Below are 20,973 nucleotides of genomic sequence, written 5' to 3'. Positions count from 1 at the left end.
GTCATGAGGAATGCACACAGTGGTACTGCTCTGAATACTTAGCTTCATTATTTTTTTAAACCATTAAAAAAATGTTTCACAATTTTTCTGTGCTTCCTATTTCGCTGATGATACGCCAGAATATGAGCCACAAGTAAAAGAGTCTTCTGACAACTTCTGTATTTCAGTAACATTAAAAGGGAGACGGTTTTTGGATACTGGGTGAAAATACTTTGTAATGAGGACTTCATTCACAAGAGGGAAGATTATTTTTCAGATGTTGAAAAAGTACTCCATCTCCTGACAACCGCTTCCCTTCATCATATAAGATATACATATGTGTTTGTACATTGATAGCCCAGGCTTGTACTGAGAACAGTGAGTCTTGACTGGATACTTCCCTAAAATTTATAACCAAAAAATCCCCAGAGAGGTACAATCTAAGAATGAAGACAAATATTCTGCCTTTCTAAACATTCCAGAGGTTTTTGACTAGGTCAGATGCGATATTTTCCCTTCAAAAATAACTTTGCAGACAATTTTCTGACTAGACAGCTTTTTGCAGAATATTTCTGCTTTTTGACAGAAAACTTTAAAATCTTTTTTATTCTAGTGAAGAAATGATTCCTTGTGTTGAGAATTTGAGCAAGAATGACACCATTCTCATGTTCACTAACATGTCCTGGGTGGGGTGTGTGTGAAAGGAGAACAAGGGATTAATCTTCTAACTAATTTTTAATTCCGTCATGTAACATTTAGCAAAGTCTAAGCAAATTAGCATTAACAGAATAAGGGTAGAATCTGCCTGCCTATTTAAGAACTAGTATTATATCCCTAGTGTTCTACAAATTGTGTGCAAATTGTTCTTCTCCCAGTTCCAAATAGAAAGAAAAAGATAGAGATGAATGTGTTTAGCCCATGGCATTAACAAAGGTTTTGATTGGGTTTTTTGTTTGGGGGGCTTTTTTTCTTCTCCCCTCCCCTCCTCCCCCCAAGACCTTATGAACTACAAATTGCTTTCTTGAGCCAGCCTGGAAAAGGGGAAACTTTTCATTTTAATTACTATTGCAGCACATGTATGCTCCTGAAATGTCATCAGCAGAGCTTTGAATGTTGCAGCCCAGCCTGCCTTTACAAAAGAATTTTACAGTGCAATTTTTAGTAATACTTGTACATTATGCACAGTTTTAAGAAAAGCTATTCAAATAAAGATGGCCTTGAAAATTTACCAAACTATTTGTTCCAGCATTGCATGCCAATACCAGCTGTAAGGACCTCATACTACCGGAACAAAATAGGTTATTAAAAGAGAAGGCAAGAGACTGAAGATGAAAAAGTTGTAAAAGAAGCTCAAATGTCAAAGGCAAGATTATTGTACTATGCTTTGATTTTTTTGAATTTATAAGGAAATCATATGCCTAATTCCTTCCTGTGCTCAGTCCTTGTTTCACGCATGTTTAAAATGAAGGTATTTTGAAAGATACCTGTTTTCTGTTCAGTAAGTACAATGAGTACCTTTGACAAGGGTGCAGAGACCTGTTAAAATACTATCTATTGCAATTGTTGTATGCTGGGTAGGGGACAGGTCATTCTGTCCATATTACACCCTGGATTAGCATCCAGTATTTGAAACATATTCAAATTATACTCGCTAAATGAGTAATGATAAATGGAGTGGGAATAAATTATGAAAGCTTCGAATACAGGGTCAATAATTAACATCTGATGCAATAAGAAAGAGGGAGCAGAGAAGCAAAAAGAAGCACAACATGGTCAAAGCAATGGTCAGAAGAATCCTCTCTGCAGCTGCTTTCTGAGGCACATCAGCCTAAAAACCTTGCAGTCATTCAAGCAAGGAGGGACAACGCTGCAGTAACTGAGATGCATGACGATGACAGCTTGGCCAAGAACTTCTGTTAGATGTGATGGGTAAGAACACTTTTTAAAATGCAAAATCGAGAAAGAATGTGTAAGGTACAGACACAAGCTGCATGTAATAATTAGGGGAAGTTCAAAGTGTAGAACTGCAGAGTAGCCCCAGATGACTAAGGGAAAGGTTTTCTGGAGAACTTCTTCACAAGACTAAAACTCGACCTTAACCTTTGTCTTGGTTTCAGCTGGAGTAGAACTAGTTTTCTTTCTGGTAACTAGTGTAGCACTGTGTTTTTGATTCAGGGTGAAAATAATATTGATAATATACTGACATTTTTAGTTGTTGCTAGGCACTCAAGGACTTTTCAGATTCTCCCAATGGCCTGGCCTACCACGTGCAAGGGAAGCTGGGAGGGGATGTAGCTAGGACAGCTGACCCAAACTGTCCAAATTGGTATTCTCTTCCACATGATGTCCTGCTCAGTATATATGCTGGGGGAATTGGCAAGGGGGCAGTGATTTCTCCTTGGGGATGGGCTTGGTATTGTTCATAAGGTGGTAAGCAATTGCATTGTGCATCACTTGTTTTGTATGTATTATTACTATTATCATTATTGTTGTTATTAATCTCTTCATTTGCTTTCCTATTAAACTGTCTTTATCTCAACCCATGAGTTTTACTTCTGCCCCCTACCCCATTCTCTTCCCCATCTCACGGTGAGGGAAGGAGGGGGGTGAGTGAGTGGCTGCGTGGTGCTTAGTTGTGGGCTGGGGCTAAACCACGACAAACTTGTACTGGGTATAGACTGCACATAGAAAGCTAATAAGATATTTGCAATCTTTTTCATATATAAAATGGTTCTGCCATATAAAACATACATAGAGAGAGAAAAATCAAATACCGTTAGGTCCTCTGTTGGGGTCACATTAAGACGCCTATTGAAGTCTTACTTTGACCTTACTGTATGAAATATTTTAATGACAATATAGATAAATATATAATTTTAGAAATCTAAGAAACAGTAATTTGATAATTTATCAACTTCTGTATTAGATCAAACACAGAATTTTGTTGTATATTCACATCTTTAAATATGATGTTCATAGTTCTGTAACAGTACGATTTTTGTAGGTCAGAGTAAAGCATGAGGTATATTAAAAACTTCTGTTTTTACAGTGACTTGTATCTTGCTGCCTGTAGTAACAGCACACTGAAAAGTATTCTAAGGGCACAAAGTAGAAGCATTATGTATATGTGTATATATATATAAGCTAATTGAATTATGCTTTTATAATCTAGTTTATATTATTGGTTACACAGCTGTATGCATATATTTAGCTTTCCTGTACTATCTTATGATACATCAGAAAAAAATTCTCAGCTACCTACATTAAGTAAAACATTCTCAGTCTATCTTTTTTTGCTGATCAAGTTACAGAAAACCATACTGATAGACTTTACTGATAATGTAAAGGAGACCCTGGCAGAGAAAAATTTAAGATACCTATTAAAACACTAGAACTATAATAATGAATAGCTGCTGTGTAGCCTCCAAATGTGTTCTGTCAAAGCTTCTCATCTTCACCTCTAGAAGCAAAAGTGATGGGAAGATAATCTCTGTGCATTTCTATGACTATGTAAACACAATATTTTCCAAAGACTAAAATATTAAACAAGCTTTAAGAGATGTTTTTTCCCTTTTCCTAGGTCCCAAGCAAATGTCACATTAATAAAGTATTAATTTACAGAAGGGATAAAGAAAAACAAAGCAAATAAAAGCTTTTTTCCACCTATTGAAAGCTATTAATAATGGATGATTAAAAAACTCCTGCTGGCCTATATTTTTTTTTAATAGACTACAATACAAATCAAACCATGCACTTTAATTCACCTGATAAAAATCATTTGTTTTCAAAAAAGTACCTAAAATCTGAAAATAAAATTACCCGAGCAGAAATAACTGTTTATAAACTAGAATCCTGCTCTGTGAAAAACAAGCATTAGTACGTTCAGCTCTATGTAGAACTGCTGAAAAACATTTTGTTCTGCTCCTAGTCAGGCAAAGCTGCACTATCAGTAGCCTGTGTGGGAAACAAGCACGCAAGGACTGCATAACACAGGCTCCATTATCTGTAGGTAGTCATCTGGTTGTTATCTTTATTTTATAACCCTAAGCAAATTTTTTTTATTTGCATGAATTTTGCCACCAAATTTAGTCGAGCAGACCTTTCATCAGTGGATATACTGGATTTGCATGGCAAGGTTTTGGTAGCAGGAGGGCTTCAGGGGTGGCTTCTGTGAGAAACTGCCAGAAGCTTCCCCTAAGGCCAACAGAGCCAATGCCAGCTGGCTCCAAGATGGACCGCCTGCTTGTCGAGGCCAAGCCCATCTGCAACGGTGGTAGTGCCTCTGGGATAACATATTTAAGCAGGGGGGGAAAAGCCTGCACAATTGCAGCAGGATAGAGGAGTGAGAATATGTGAGAGCAACAACTGTGCAGACATCAGGGTCGGTGAAGGAGGAGGAGGAGTTGCTCCAGGCACCGGAGCAAAGATTCTCCTGCAACCTGTGGAGAGGACCACAGTGAGGCAGGCTGTCACTCCGCAGCCCATGGAGGTCCACAGTGGAGTAGATATCCACCTGCAGGACACAGAGAACCCCACGCCGGAGCAGGGGCATGCCTGAAGGAGTCTGTGACCCCATGGGGAGCCTATGCTGGAGCAGGCTCCTTGCAGGACTTGTGGACCCATGGAGAGAGGAGCCCACGCCGGAGCAGGTTTTCTGACAGGACTTGTGACCCTGTGGGGGACCCATGCTGGAGCAGCCTGTTCCTGAAGGACTGCAGCCCATGGAATGAACCCAGACTGGAACAGTTTGTGAAGAGCTGCAGCCTGTGGGAAGAACTCACTTTGGAGCAGTTCGTGGAGGACTGTCCCCTGCAGGAAGGACCCCAGTCTGGAGCAAGGGCAGAGTGTGAGGAGTCCTCCCCCTGACAACTTGAGGGGAGGAGCAGAGACAACGTGTGATGAACTGACCACAGCCCCCATTCCTCATCCCCCTGCACATCCTGTGGGGAGGAGGTAGAGAAATCAGGAGTGAAGTCAAGCCTGGGACGAAGGGAGAGGTGAGGGGAAGGTGTTTTAATATTTGTGGTTTTTTTCTCATTATCCTACTCTGATTTTATGAAGCAATAAAAATAATTTTATCATATACTAAGTTAATGACCCAGACCTTAAACATATTTCATGTTAGAATTTAGACAATCCTTGCCGTATAATCTTGCTTAGCACTTACATTAAAGAAGCCATCATTACATATTGTTCACTCCAATACTATTTTCTTTTCTCTTCCAACAAAGGCACGTTTTGAGGGTTAACCTAGGCACAAGACATGTATTTATACACAGTTGATACCTGAAATCTATCCAAGGAATTTATACAGCTTCCAAGGTGCTCTAACTACGTACAGAAATAGAGATAAAAATAGAGGAACCAGTCTGGGCTCATTGACAATCAATCCTTTCTCACTGACTGCAGAAAGAACCACCGCAGTTTTGGTTTCTATGTGGCTGCACAGAGGGTGAGTTAAGGCACAGTTTAGTTCAGCATAGCTAGGAAGCCATATGATAACTTTCCAGAAATCTGGCTTATGATTTATCTGTGTTCTGCTTTGTTATCTAGCCTGCTGATACCAATGCACACATACTGCAAAGAAACAAAGACTAGGATAAAACGTCATGTGTCCTGGCCAAGTAGTTTTCTTACCCACAGGGAAATAATTCCCTTAAATGCAAACCCTTTCTCACCTCCACCATTTAAAAACAAACACATAAAATCTCAACCTACTGCAGTTTACTGAATTCTGAAACCTAGCTTGACGACTGATGTTTATTCCTGTAATAACTCTGGTGTTGAGATCAATACTATAACTCTTACATGAACCACATTAACCTGACAGGCTTTAAAGGATATGTCAAAGTTCACATATATCTTGCAATGCAGTATATATTTTTAAAAGAGAAATATTTCTGTACATTGAAAATATGACTTGCAGACCAGATGCAGACATAATTATCTTAGCTTAAATGTATGTGTACTTTTTCTGTAAAGGGTATACAAAAGTCTGTGTGGGAATAGCACACAGTTAATGCTTACCGTTCTGAGATGTAGCCTAGCAGCTGATTGGAGCAATAGCAAACATGAAAAGATCCCTCCAAGCATTGAGAAAAATCCTCTATGTCTGTATGTGTGTTTAAAATTAAAATGCATGGAGCTTTACAGATCAGTCAACACTTCAAAAGCTGGCAAGAAAAGTTCAAGAGTTCTTAATTTAGTAGAATTTGCTGCTTTTAGTCAATCCCTCATCCACCTAGCAACAGCACAAAGGGTATAATTCTTGGAGACTTAAATTCACACTGGTTGAACAAGAGGGAAAATTGCAAATGTGCAAGACAGTCTGAGGACATTGCAATCCTAGGGAGTCTTGTGGGTCAGACTGTGTATGCCACATATCAGGATGTAGTTAGTACAGAATAGAAGATGTAGGCACAATTGCATCACAATCTGCCTCACTGTAGTAGAAGTTCGAAACTCTTATCGACGTGCTTGATAGTATGATTGTATACATGCCTTGCAAAAGTCTCCTTTACAACTTCTATGATACATTTTGAATTGTATTAGATATGCCCAACCTGTAGCCTCCTGATACCTCTTACAGAGAGGGCTCTAGTGGTGAGTTGATCCTAGATAATGCAGTTTTGACGTGCAGATGTAATCTTAGGATATGAGAATACTGGTTTTCACACTCGCTTACTTTCGTTTAAATTCAGGAAGACTAAGTCTGAAAGAAGATTGTTACTCAAGATAAGTAAGAAGATCTGATCATGGACTTTATTAATTATTGTTTCATATAATCCAAATGAAAAAGAATAATTTCTGTGCCTATAAATAGGTATACCTAAAGACAAAATACAGGCACATGAATGTGAAGAACAGGAAGCTGTAGCACAATAATCTTTGCAACCCTTGTGTTTATACTTCCTTCATTGGTATGTAATTCTTCAATTGCTCCTAATTTTCTCTCTTTTGAAAAGTATTTATGTGTTTTTATAGCTATTCTTTCCTGTTTTGGGAAAACAGAACAAAAAATATTGTGATGTAAAGCTTTTCGTCTATGTTTCCTACTCTTCAGCATCTGGAGTTCATAGGAAGAACACTTCAGGGAATCCTCCACACTTTGGCAAACATTCAATATCCAGCATCAATTAACATTTTCCTGTATAAAAATCTTTGATATTATCACTCAGCAAGCATCCTGTCCTACAGATACACTTCCCATATCCTAAGGTTGTCCCTACTGTAGACAAACTTATCTATCTCCTGAATTTTAAGTGTAATAATGCTTATAGTTGGGGGTATAAGTCGTTCTGAGGTCGAAGTTCACTTCACTTAGTAATAATAAACTCTAACTGTGGTTTGCTACATCTTGTTACCTTGGTTTGTTTTGACTCTGTTTTTAAAGAGTGAATTGAAAATCAAAATAACAATATAGGATATTTAGTAGAGAGGTTGAATGCTTTTAGCATCTTAAGCACTGCTGCTGTTAAGTTTTGTAGGGAGAGGAAATCCAGCTGAAGAAAAAATTTGTCCCACAAGCGTTCTTATATGCCCAAGTCATTTTCACTGTATCTGTTAATTATACTTATTTGCCTATACCCTTCTCAATAAGATTACAGTATCTTTATATTAAAATGTCAGTTATTTTGATCAGACTCTAAACATAATTCTCACTCTGATCTTGAGATTTGCAGTCAGGTTGATAAGGTACTAAAATCACCTTTTAAAACAAAACATGCCCTTACTTTTATTCCTAGTGTTAGCTACTCTCAACTCCAAAATCTTGCAACTAGAGGTTGTACATAATGTTCATCAGGCTCTTTGATTTAGAAGTTGTCCCAGAAATTCCTTGTTAATTTTCTATACAGGTGAAAACCTCCCCATCCAGCAAACGCATCATAAAGCGACAACTTGGAAATATCTGGATCACAGTTTGCTTTCCAGCATGACCAATGGGCTGTACATAAACTACTTCTTTCCATTATAAGGGCTATTCAGATTCTAGAAATAGATCAAGGAAGAGATGCTTCTTCCATTTGTCAGAGTAGTACTTCACCTCAGGAAGACAGAGAAAGACTATAACTTACTTTGCTCATTTCCAGTTTTTCATATATCTTGAGCTTTAGTTTTCCATTCAAAAAAAGACCATAACCCAAGAGTTAAGTGAGAATGTATGATTTACATGTGAATTAGGTGCTAGAAATTTCTAAAAAAATATGTCAGAAACATTTGTTGTGAAAACAAGCTTTGGATCTGTTCAGTCATATTTGTTTAATTGAGTAAAACATCTGGCTTTCGATTACATGCAGTCAAACTTTAAATTAGATAGAGAGAATCTTGTTTTAGTTTTAGAATAAAGAAACAAAGAAAGACAGATTTCTTCTCAAATCATTGGATACAGCAATCAACAGATTCAAACCACTTACAAGTGAATTTCACAGAATGTTGTTGCCTCAGTGGAGATTGTGGCAAACTGCCCTATGTATTTGATTAGGTTTGACTGAGATAAATTTTGGTCTTTTTCATCATTTCTAGGAGTTGCAAACTGCAAGAAGCAGCTGGCTCCAGTGTGATAAGGAGCTGACCTCAGGATTATGCTATTATCTGCAAAGAGGAGGAAAAAGAGCAAAGGTCAAAGTAAGGGCTTCTAAACAGAAAAAGATAGACATTGTATCCATTTGTAAAGAAATAATTGATAATTTGCTCTATGGAAAGGTTCTCACTAGTTAAAACAGGTTTGGCCAAATGTATTTACTTTGAAGCCACTTGGTACAAGTGTGGAAAATATAAAAAAAAAAATTTGCTAGACGAATTTGTCATATTTAATTCTTTATGGAGGATCAGTATTTCCTGAATTCTCATATATGAAGAATACAACGGATTTAAAATTTTTTTTTCAGTTTCTTTATGTTGTGAAATGCTTGCTGAAAGCCCTGTGAATAGGCAATCAGCATCAAAATCAAAAGCTGTTTCATTCCAACTATTACAAAATAGACCAAATATGTAGGATTTATGAATCTATGTTTCTGTCACATTGCACATTGCACCATAATCCCTAGTGTTTGGGGGTGGGGGAAAAATAAACGAAAATGCCTGCAGGTCATGTGAAATATACCATGACTGGAAGGGAAATCAGTACTCTGGTTCTCCAAAACAGCAGTCTTTCAGTATTATCATCTGGATATCCTGAAGATAGATAAGGACTCACCATCTGAGTGGACTAAATGCCACAGCCAGATTCACTGGAAAACATAATACCTCAATATAGGGATCCAGACTGTGAAATGAAATATGCCATTTGGACAGACAATTAATAACATAGGTCCAGGGCTGGTACAGGGGACACTAAAAGACAAGGTACAAATTTCTGAAACACCTTAAGTTCTAAAGGAAGGGCATTATACCTAGATTATGTATACAATGATTCTTGTATGCTAGTTGTATTCTTAATGTAGGGAAAAAGAAAGATAACATTAATTAGTAATATTTGAATATATAAAATGCCACAAACCTCCAGGTGAGGTGAACCTCTATTAAAGAGTTTCCTTTAAGCAGATCTTTAAAGGTGCATTTCCATCAATATACTGTATATTTTCTTTCACAATAAACTGTGTCTCATTTATTCTGGAGAATAGAGTTATTAACTTGTATTCCCTTTCTCAATTTTACCCAACTCAGGCAACCCGCATTTCTTACTTTGTTTGCCTCAGCATCACTTTTCAGATGGCACTTGGGTAATGGAAAGATATGAAAAAAACCTCTCTGTGCTAGATCTGTATGTTTGTATACATGTTTCATATAAGAATATGCCTTTGTCTTCATTTCCCAGAAGCCAAATCTTAGCATAACATTCCTTTTCAATGCCTTATCTTTTTGACTACTCCTCATGGCTTCTGTCTTTATTCATGGTTACATCCTTATTCCATTCCTCCCCTATCTACAATTGCTTTTGCATGACTGCCACTTTTTTGGGTAGATATACAGGCTGTATATAGCTTTATCAATTTATCTATGTCAGATTTGTTCAGTAAATCTAGAAGAAAATTCTTGGGAAGGAAGTGAAATCAGAACCAGTTTGCTTTGCTTCAACAGTTAATAATCTGCAGTGATTCAACAGCTGCTACATCAGCAGTCCTCCCTGTAACTGAGGTGGGAATCTCTGAGAGCAGCAGGACAAACAACTGATATGGAAACTGCCATCTTCTCCCATTCTAAAGTCTCTTTACTCATGAACTGGGTCTGTCTATCTAGTCAATCTCTAGGTTTTGTATTTGCATCAAATCACAGGCCAGATGCTTACAAACATTTTATTTTCTTAGGTGGGAATACTGCTACAACTCCATTTTCATTACATACCCTGTGATACTAAAACAATTTCCTCCCTTTTAGTTTTTGAAGATAACTGCCACCATCATTCCTCAAAAAAAACGTATAGCAGTACATGTAAGAGTACATCCAAAGGCAACCGTGTTTAGAAAAAATCCCTATATTCCTCACTGGAAGACACTGCCCAGAGAGGAGGTGGAATTTCCATCCATTGCACATATGATACTTGATTGGAAAAGGTATTGAACAAGTCTGCTGTGGAATTATTTATAGTTACAAGCCACGTCATAGAGCTTCTCCTTAAAAATGCATTGTGCTTACCAGAAGTTAGTATTTTGAAGACAAAATCCAATTATGAGAATACATCTCAACTACCCAAAAAAGTAATTTTTAAAAAAATTTTTGCGGAATACTATTTGCTATTGTACCACTGTGGATAAAATACTTATTAGCACATTAAACCAGATCATTTGTGTTTATAATAATGAGCTCATTTTAAAAATTAGGAGAGAAATAAAAAGTAGAGGACCAAAAAGCCTGTAGCTTTTCTAAGGAGGATAAGCAAAAATTTCCTCTGAATGAATTATTACCCTGTAAAATCAATTCTTTTCTAAAACATAAAAGAGAAAGTAATATTTTTTACTTTCATCACATAAAGCAAATAAATAGAACAATTGATTTTCTATACTTTGGGCCAAATCAACATTTAGATGCACAACTACAAAGATAACCTTAATTAATTATCTATGTATAATGACTCCTTGAAATTCTAATCTCCACAGCTCAGTTAGCTGGATGGTACGTATTCAATGTAATGTAAAAACTGTTTAATAAAGAAGTAATTCTAATTTATAACATGATTGTTTAATTACAGGCCAGTGAATGTAATTACATTTTTTGCTTAAATATAGAGACTTCTTACAGTTCAGACATTAATAAAAGCACTGTCATTCTATTCTTTAGCATTAGTCAGTGTAACTGCTCTGAAATTACATATGCTACATGGAAAGTGTTTGTATAAAATAAAAGGAAAGACAAGCACTGTATTGTGTTTATTATATACGAGTTTTAGTACATTTTAAATGTGAATGTATTGTATTAATCTTGTCTAGCTGATATGAGAGTTAAATTTATGTACTATCAGTCTGGTAAATTATTTTTTTTTCTGTTCTCTGAGGTTTTTTTGTCACTAGGACCATCTTTGAAGCCTCACCTTCCACTTCAGTGTGTTAAAAACACACTTTTCCCAGCTTGCTTGTTCTCATAATTATTTCTTTCCTATGTTTCCAGAGGTCTGTGTTCTCACTTTAAAAAAAATCAGACAAACACAAAAAAACACTGGACAAACAATTGGGGAAAGTACACATATAACCAAAGGAATAATTTTGAAATCAGACTATCGAAATTGCAAAATTTCTAGCCCATATTGCTCAAATTATCATGATTTGCATGTGCAGCCACAGTAACAGATTGCCAGCGCTAGCCACTTGGCTGCACATCCACAGCAGAAGGGAACTCAGTTAGGACAAATAGAAGTAACATTTTGTGAAAGGAGAGTGGCTGTAACATTTCAGACTACAGCTCCATCTGGCAGCCAAAGAGTATACCGAAGAAGTACTAAGAACAAGATAAACATACTTGAAATGTGCCCCAAGTACTCTCCTGCCCATACAGGAGCAAATGCAAATGGCTTTCAAACCTAACTCAGGTTTCAAATACCAGAGAAGATCAGGACAACCATTAAGCTGTCTTTCATTCAAGTGATAAGCTAACCACCACCTGTAAAGTACCTTTGCTCTGCATTTACTCACAAACTCTCGCTGAGAGCATCCACCACCATATCGATAGTCACATTCTCAAATACTGTGGCTTATCACTGATGTTACTACAATCATTATGCACCAGCAAAGAAAAGCATTTTTCAGTAGCATGAACAGAAATGACAGCAACCTTATATACCAAAACTGTTACCCACTCCAATATATACTAAAACTTTATCTAGACTTGTATCCACTGTCATGTGTTCCACCTGTTCTACAGATACCTGTTCATAGAGGAATGCCAGAGCTCACTTTCCACCTGCTACTGATCCCTCTTCATTACGTATTACTGAAAGTCAGGTTGATGTTCTAAGTATTCACTTTAGATATTTCAGCAAAATTAGTGCACAAATATAAAAACATACAGCATCAAAGGTACTTGAGAAGTACTAAATGTATAAAATCTAATACAAACTTTTAATTTCTTTAAAGAGTTGACTTCTTCTGCCTAAGCAGCTACTGCATATTCACTCTGTTCCTATGCTGACATTAAACTACTTGGAGGAGTCTATGCAGCTAACTACTTCAAGCACATTGTGTTAAAAACACAGAAAAACTCACCCCTTGTTATCAACAAAAATATTTTCCTGAGACTGGATTATTTTCTAACAACATACCTCAAACTTAGATAAGATGAGCAGCAATTCTGTTCTTTATAGGAACATGATGGAACCTTGAATTTAATGCAGCTTTGAGTGCACAAAATTTTTGTTAAACCAACATTCTCAGAGAGACCAAAGAGATTTTTAAAGTCCAGACTCATGTTTTGTTTTCTAGAAACTAGAACACAAGTTCCTTAAGTGGAAGAATATTGGAACCAATTATGCAAGAAGAAATAGCAATAAAAGGATATGTTACAAAATTTTCCCCTCGTCCACTGTGTTACTGAAGAGTATTAGTCAAACTCAGTGACATTTAGGATCACTGTAATCTCCACACAATTACCTCTAAGTATCTAGGAAGACTCTCCTTCTCTGACACTTCTGTAATACCTGTACTCTGCTCTTTTCAAGGGTTTCATTGCTGTCCCACTGGCTTCCTATGTTCTTACACACTCTGCTTTTTCTCCTTACCTACCCTGCAGTCTAGAAGAGCAGTTGCTCTCAAGACAAGCAGGTATCTCCACCTAAATCTATCATTCCTTTTTCAGGAAATTTAAGGTAAGTACTGAGAACAAACAGGTAAAAGGTAGTGTCTTTTCCACATTAATTTCTAGGGTTTTCATTATTTTTTCCTAGGAAATGAAAACTGGGATACTTTTACATTTTTTATCATTTCAGGTACATATTTATTCTTTTCTTTCTTTTCTTGAGTTTGACATATGGGATTTTCAAATGTAATGCAAAATCTTATCTTAGAAATGGATAACTTCCCTGTATATGTATAAGTAATTCCCACAAAATATTCTAAAGCTTAGAATCATACTGATACCAAACTGTTGAAGTGGCTGTTCCTTTTCTTCTCCATTTGCTCTTCTCCAGTTACACCCCTACCAGCAGAGTTTTCAGAAAGCCTTCCACTATTGCAACATGTACTACTTTTCTAGTATTCTTGAGTAGAGAGAACCTATTTCCCCAACACAAGCACATACAGCTCTTGGAGTAATGTTAGCCCATCAGTTAGGTCATTTTCATTTCTGTGCCTTCGCTCAAATTACCCATGCATTGCATTAGAATTCAATATCACGTTCCTTAATGAATGCTGAGGGAAAGTAACTTATTTACTATTTTATTATTCTGACTATCTTTTATTTCTGTGCATAAAAAATACCTGCTAATTCTGTTTACTTTCATTTGGCAAGTCCGAAGTGAAGTTTGATTTTTATAATTCTCTTGTATCCTTAAAATCTCAATTACTTTCCAATGCCTTGTCCCTATAAGCAGTTTGATTGTTGATCAATGGTTTAAGCTACCAATTTCAAACTCCCTGGCTATTCCCAACCCCTTTATTTTCTGTTGGCTATGAATTCCATTTCATCTGCAACCTTCCAATATGTTTTTTGTCCCCTTTCTCCAAGAAGTTTTGAAACAGCCTTCTTCCTCTTCCCCAAGAAGTTTTGAAACAGCCAGTTTAATGAAATTCCAGGCTTCTTGCAGAGACCATACTCTGTTTGACAACAGACGAGATTCTTTCGGAAATCTGTAGGTAATTAGCAGTGTTTTCTGAGAGCTAAATCAAAGTACTCTATATAAAAGTGGCTGTATTTTCTGTTATTTTCCACATTTCTTCAACTAATAAAGGGTAAACCTGTCTTGAAAGATACAGATTCTGCAATAGCTGAAATTCTGTCAGCAATCTTATTAATATGATTTTCCTGGAGACTAGGAGACAAGCCTTAATGTCTGGTCTTGAGTAAGATAGATACTCTGATAAACCAGTCATTTCTTTACTAATTTGGCAAAATCTTTGGCAACATCCACTGAAGCACATGAAGGACAAAAGTACAATAATGTATAACACTGCTTTCTTTACACTTTAAAACATCTCCTGTAATTACCCAGCGGGAAATACAGTGGTATCTTGCGTAAATGAATCCATCCAGATAGCCTGAGACTCCTTCTAATGACTTATCAAGAGAAGCATGGCCAGCAGGTCAAGGGAGGTGATTCTGCCCCTTTACTCGGCTCTCGTGAGACCCCACCTGGAGTACTGCGTCCAGCTCTGGAGCCCCCAGCATAAGAAGGACATGGATGTGCTGGAGTGGGTCCAGAGAAGGGCCATGAAGATAATCAGAGGGCTGGAGTACCTCTCCTGTGAGGACAGGCTAAGAGAGTTGGGGCTGTTGAGCCTGGAGAAGAAAATGCTACAGGGTGACCTTATAGCAGCTTTCCAGTACCTGAAGGGGGCCTACAGGAAGGATGGAGAGGGACTTTTCACAAGGCTGTGTAGTGATAGGACAAGGGGGAACAGCTCTAAACTAAAAGAAGGCAGATTTAGATTAGATATTAGGAAGAAATTCTTCACCATAAGGGTGGTGAAACACTGGAACAGGTTTCCCAGAGAAGCTGTGGATGCCCCCTCCCTGGAAGCGTTCAAGGCCAGGTCAGATGGAGCTCTGAGCAACCTGGTCTAGTGGAAGACGTCCTGGCTCATGGCATGGGGGTTGGAACCAGATGATCTTTAAGGTCCCTTCCAACCCTCACCATTCTACGATGCTATGATTCTATGACTTGCACATTCCACATCAGCATAGCATACATTATTTTTTTTCAGCTTAAAGTACTTCGAGAAAAATACAAGCATATGTTTAACCATTTGATTGGCATAAGTGCAAAAACATTACCTTCTTTCTCCAAATATATGCAAAAAATAACATTATAACAGAAATACGTCACAAGTTCACATAAAGATAAGAACATGGCCTGATGTAAATCTCGTTCGAGCTACATAGGACCAGCTGTGTATAAGTGTCACTTTTCATAGAAGCACGTGTTATTAAATGTTGATGTGAAATATGAGACAGAAAACTTGAGGTGTCAGGCCAACAGGTTGTCTTATGCAATGATAGATGAAAGTTACAGAAAGTTCTGTCTGATAAATAATATTCTTTTCAAAATGTGGCTTAGCTCAGCAACTCTAAGTAAAAATAGTGTAGACACACAGAGACTTTAAAAAATATACTTCTATCAAATATCATTTCAGTCCCTGGGGAACAAGACAGCTCTTTCAACAGCACCTTTTCCCAACTTCAAGGACAAATCAATCCCCAATGAAACTTACTGGCATAACGGAATGTCATCTTTGATGATGCATCTTCCTCCATTTTTGCAGTATTCTTCAGGACAAACTGCAAATGTAAAAGTAAAAATCACAATTGAAATCCCCCCCCCCTCATTATTATACTTGTCGTTGCCTCATTTTCAAAATGGCAGAATATTCACACCTGTAATTTTGGGTGCTTAGAACTTCCAAAAACTCTTCCTTTAGACCTTGACTTGGTGACACAAGTGTCAAGTCATAAATACAGAAGAGTCAATGGGCTGCTCTTGAGCTTATAGAAATCGTGGTGCTTCACTTGAACAAGATTCTAATTTCTGTCCAGTCAGAGTTTCATTAGACTCCAGAAATGGAGCTTTTGCCACTTACTCAATTTTCAAACATATAGGAATATATAAAAGACGAGCCAAAAGAAATGAACTTACATTTAATTAGTACCTGTCTACTTTATTATTAGCAGGTTGCATATAGGGGTGATGAACAGGCACTTACTCCTGTGTCACCAGCCTTCTTTTTAAAGATGTCCAGAATTTTAATGCTTACACTCACATTCTCATAAGAAATAGAGAAATCAATCTTGAAAAAAATAAAGCTGTTTAAGCAGAGGGGATTGTCACTGATATACTGTTATCAGCTTTTGACATCCCTCAACATGGATTTCCACATCATCACATCTAGTTTTAATGGGTTAGTTTTACATCTCTACAGTAAGAAAAAACTGAAATCAAAAACAAATCCCTCAGTCTTCTTTAGTGAGAAAATAACTAGTAAAATGCAAATTAGACCTGAAGAATTTTGGATATATGCCACGTAAAATTGTTTGCTGAGGCATATAAACAGTGCTATTCAGTGTGGATACTTTCAGTTTTAAGAAGGGAATTTGGAAAGTAAATTACTTAAAAAGTCTGCTTTCTGACAAAATAGTGGAAGATTTCTATGTTACTGTCATGTAAGTCTACTAGTTTATATTCTATATTCTTCTACACTGAACTAATTTCTGAATATATTCCTTTACATTTAAAATACTTCTTATAAAATAAATTTACCAAGCATGTATTCTCTCTGCATTGTAAAACTGATATTTTTCTGATGTTAAAGTATAATTTCTTCTCTCACTATAAAATTAAAAATTATAACAAATATATACAATGAACACAATACTTGTGGGCAAGTTTCACTCTCAGAGAAACCAGTGGATGCCTCCTACGGAGAAGTAAATTTAAATTTTTTAATTTGTGCCTAAACATTTAACATACTGTAATGAATTGTATTATTACAATACGTACTATATATTGTAAACTTTATTACATAACTCATAATAAATTATAAAAACAGAGACTTAAATTCTCAGCTAATGTAACTTCACCAGAATGAAGGGAGTACTATTAAAACAGAGCTGGTTCACAGTTCATAACTGGCTTGGGGAAGAACTGCAATAGCTTTTTGTCACTGAAAGGCATATTTTGAATACATAAAGTTAATTATCTATATCATCATCTATGCTTGTGTTAGATTTTCTTAATAAAAATCTGGTTCAGATTAGATATGTTGTATTGTTCTGTTCTTTGTCTTCTCCATCATTTCCCTATTGCAAAACAGACCTGAATATTGTGGGAAATGCACTGTGCTAAAACAAATTTTTCATATTTCATTTTATTTTCCAGCCTGGATTTGTGTTACACTTGAAAAAAAATACCCTCAAAAATCCTATAAACTCAGAAATGTGAGTTAACTTAAGAGAGTTTTTCAGTTACCTAAAACCAAGAGAATGCCTTAGTAGTATACTACTGAGGGTTTTTTTTTTAAATAGTGTGTTTATACCTTAAGAAACATCCCTTGTGAGGACATTAACTAAGCATATTATTTTCAATCTTTTTTTCACTATTTTATCTGTGTCATGCTTTCATCAGGAAAACTCATGCCTGATGTAGTTTGATTAAGTTTTAGCAGAGGCAATTCAGTCAAGTTTCAGGATTGCCTAAAGATTCAGTAGGAAATGACTATACTTTTTTGTTTCAAATGATATTTTTATGAAAAATGAAGTACCTGAACAGCTGGACTCATCAAGGCTGAAATCAATGCAGTCTGCAATGCCATCGCAACGCTGGGAGATTTCTATACATCGATTAGTTGATGCACATAACAAAGAACCGTTGAAACAATCGTTAATGGCTGAAACAAAAAGAAACACGACAGTTATTATCAGCTATGCTTCTTTTTCTCACTGTTAAAAAACTGTCAGAAAACTTGATTTCTACTATAGTATATAAACTTGCATCTGCGTGACCTCTACAAGCTTTCATCTTCAAAGACTTTCAACTTTACTGCTGAGCAGATAAATAAGTAAACAAACACAGCGCACAGATGTTACAGAAGTTGGATTTTCCCAAGTTATATTCAAGAAGGAGAGGCGGGCGTATATACTTAAAAAGTTGACAGTGTAAGCTGCAAAACCCCAATGAAAACCCATAAAAAGATATCATGATACATAATCAGCTCTCATTCATAACCTAGTTTTAAAATTATGGAATTAATTTTTAAACACAAAACAAAAAACTGACATCATATGGTTTCCTTCTATTACAGGAAACCAGATACTAAGAGACGGTTAACATATAAAAGCTAGAGAAACACTATATTGAAAAATCTAAACTTGCACACCTTTTTTATTCTTGGTCATTCAGTTGTATTTTTTATGTTTGTCCGGAAGAACTATGAGGGTGAAGTCTTACTGGTATCACATAAGCCTTCAGGTACTGAGTTATTCCTGAGTCACTGATCTATAGGATGTACCTGATGGTCCTGCAGACTTCTGTAAAGTATGGCACCATTTTGTGCTAAGTTGAATTCTGTCACCATGACACTAATGCAAATCAGAGAGAACTCTTCTGACTCTATCAGTTAGATATACTCACATTAGCTTGAGAATATAGAGTCAGAGAAAGAATCTAAGAATATTAGAAATACCCCGCTGCCGCATCTAAATTTTGTAATACTTTCCTGTTCCTGGATTCAAGAGCTAGTGTACAAAGCAATAAGCCTTCCAGGCTGGATGGCCAGGCTGCTACAATATATATCTGTTCCACCCTTAAGTCTAATATAAATCACTGGCATATACAGACTTCAAGAGTGTGCTAAATTTAAAATACCGCACTTCAGTTTAGACCACAATAATGGAGTAAAACCTTGCCAGTTTTGGTCTTGCCTGTCAGCTCTTGCCAGTTTTGACATTCTTTCAGAACTATGAAATTATGCTTGTGAGTAAGGGTTTGTTGGATCAAATATTTAATTACATGACCATTTACTAAAGTCTGCAGACAAGTATGTTGAAGAATACTAGCAACTATAAAGAGAAGCTTGCTTTTTTTTCTGTTTTCAATTCACCTTTGTAAGAACTTTAAAGTTCTGGCTGACACTACACTGTTCTGCATATGCATTTATATCAAAGTCTCTTCAATTGACTGGAGAAGTCTTGATACTGAAGAGGGAATTTGCTAGCAGTGACAGCAGGATAAAAGCAAGAACAAAAATTTCCTTTTCTGGTCTCCATTCCCTTGACCATTCAGTCTGGCTGAGGTTATCACAGGTTGTGACAGGCTGAAAAAACACAGCAGATTTCAGCATCACTCCACATTTGTAACATATCCTACCACCTATCTCTTATGATCTTCAGCTTTCCAGAAAGTGACTGGCAGTCCCATGCCCTCTGCTGCACTTTCCTAACCAAGTAACAATCTCATACTCTTTTTGTGTGCAGTCAGTTCCAAATCCTGGACACTCTTTGCAATTTGGGGGAGAATGTCCCAATGGTATTTGAACCAGTTTTATAGGTGGTCATTTGCACACAAATACCTAGTCAGTAAACATAATTACATGTTCAGACTAGAACTTCAACAGAAACAGAGTTGGAAATTTGACATAAACATGTTCTTATGTGCTTTAGACCTTTTTTTGCCTGCACATCTATTTTGAGGATGCTGTAAACTATGTGGATATAGAATACTGCTTATGGTTTCTCATACATGTAATGACTAATACAGAGATTCAGTTCCTGAGCTCTTTGAGGGTTGCGGTGAGAAAACAAAGTGTCATTTAACCCTTTATTTTTTCTCCTAGTCCTGGACTGGCTGTTGGACTCATACCTGAGGATAAAACAGAAGAACTGCTACTTCATTTTGGTTCATTTATATCTGTTATTCATCAAAGTGATTTTGACGTTTCCCTTTACCTTGAACAAGCTTATTACACTGAGATTTTTATACCACTTACAGCGGAAACTGTCATAGCAATGGATCTGACTGCTGAATGTCTTGCACAGATCCAGCATTTAAGACAGACAGGACAATGACACAAAGTTCTTGATGCTGAGGTAAAGAAAGTTAAAAGTACATTTAAAAAGAATGTTATTTCTCTTTTTGCATTGAAACTACAATTAATATTGCTTACTGTTAACACAGGTTCAAGTAGCCTTAAATTTCTCCAACTAGTTATTCTTAACTTTCGTGACAGGCCTTCAGGTGTTTTGGGGATAAAGATATTAAATGGAGGCATTAACAATAGAGAAGATATGAAAGTGACAATATCAGCTTTTTGTCTATGTGTCATTTTCCATTTCCAAATTATCCCTGTAGAAATGATAAAAGTATCACAGCCCCTTTGAAAGTATACTATTTTTAATATTTACTAGGTATACAAAATTTACCAAGACTAGAACAGATATATTTCGGTGCGCTACAGAGAACTGAGGAATTATTTTTTATTCATTGCTGTTAGCACTTCAGCCAACTGGTGCTGGGGCCTGTGGAAAAGTAATGTATGTACCCCATTGATGCTAAACACCTTTATTGTTTCAATCAGGCAATTTAAAAAAAAAATTAGATTAAATAGATGAGCTGAAGTACCCTTCACGAAAATTGACAGCAAGAAGAGGACTGGTGAAGTAAAACATCTGTAAGTGGAAAGTGGTTCCAAGATTTTCCTGTCAAAAGCAGCAAATAATAACATCCAACACATTAGAAGGCACAAAATAGTATTAACATAACACTGTACAACCTAACAGTCGAGTGAATTCTACAGGAAATTCTGTCTGCATAAATCTCTAAGTCACGAAGAAAAGCATTTCTGTGGTAGAAATTGTGGTTGT

The 20,973-nt window shown here is 36.6% G+C and overlaps 1 protein-coding gene across 1 annotated transcript in view; it reads right to left on the bottom strand.

The window, feature by feature from the left end:
- The window catches only part of MALRD1 (MAM and LDL receptor class A domain containing 1), a 285,631-nt gene that overhangs the window by 33,605 nt on the left and 231,053 nt on the right, over nt 1-20,973 (bottom strand). The window contains exons 34-35 of the mRNA XM_009937935.2: nt 17,877-18,002; nt 15,834-15,900 (exon numbers count right to left, since the gene is read on the bottom strand). Of these exons, the coding sequence (XP_009936237.2) occupies nt 15,834-15,900; nt 17,877-18,002 (193 nt within the window). The remainder of the gene's footprint in view (nt 1-15,833; nt 15,901-17,876; nt 18,003-20,973) is intronic.

The sequence above is a fragment of the Opisthocomus hoazin genome, chromosome 4 (genome assembly GCF_030867145.1).
Source record: "Opisthocomus hoazin isolate bOpiHoa1 chromosome 4, bOpiHoa1.hap1, whole genome shotgun sequence".
NCBI classification, from domain to species: Eukaryota; Metazoa; Chordata; class Aves; order Opisthocomiformes; family Opisthocomidae; genus Opisthocomus; species Opisthocomus hoazin.
This window is presented reverse-complemented; position numbering and strand designations above follow the sequence as displayed.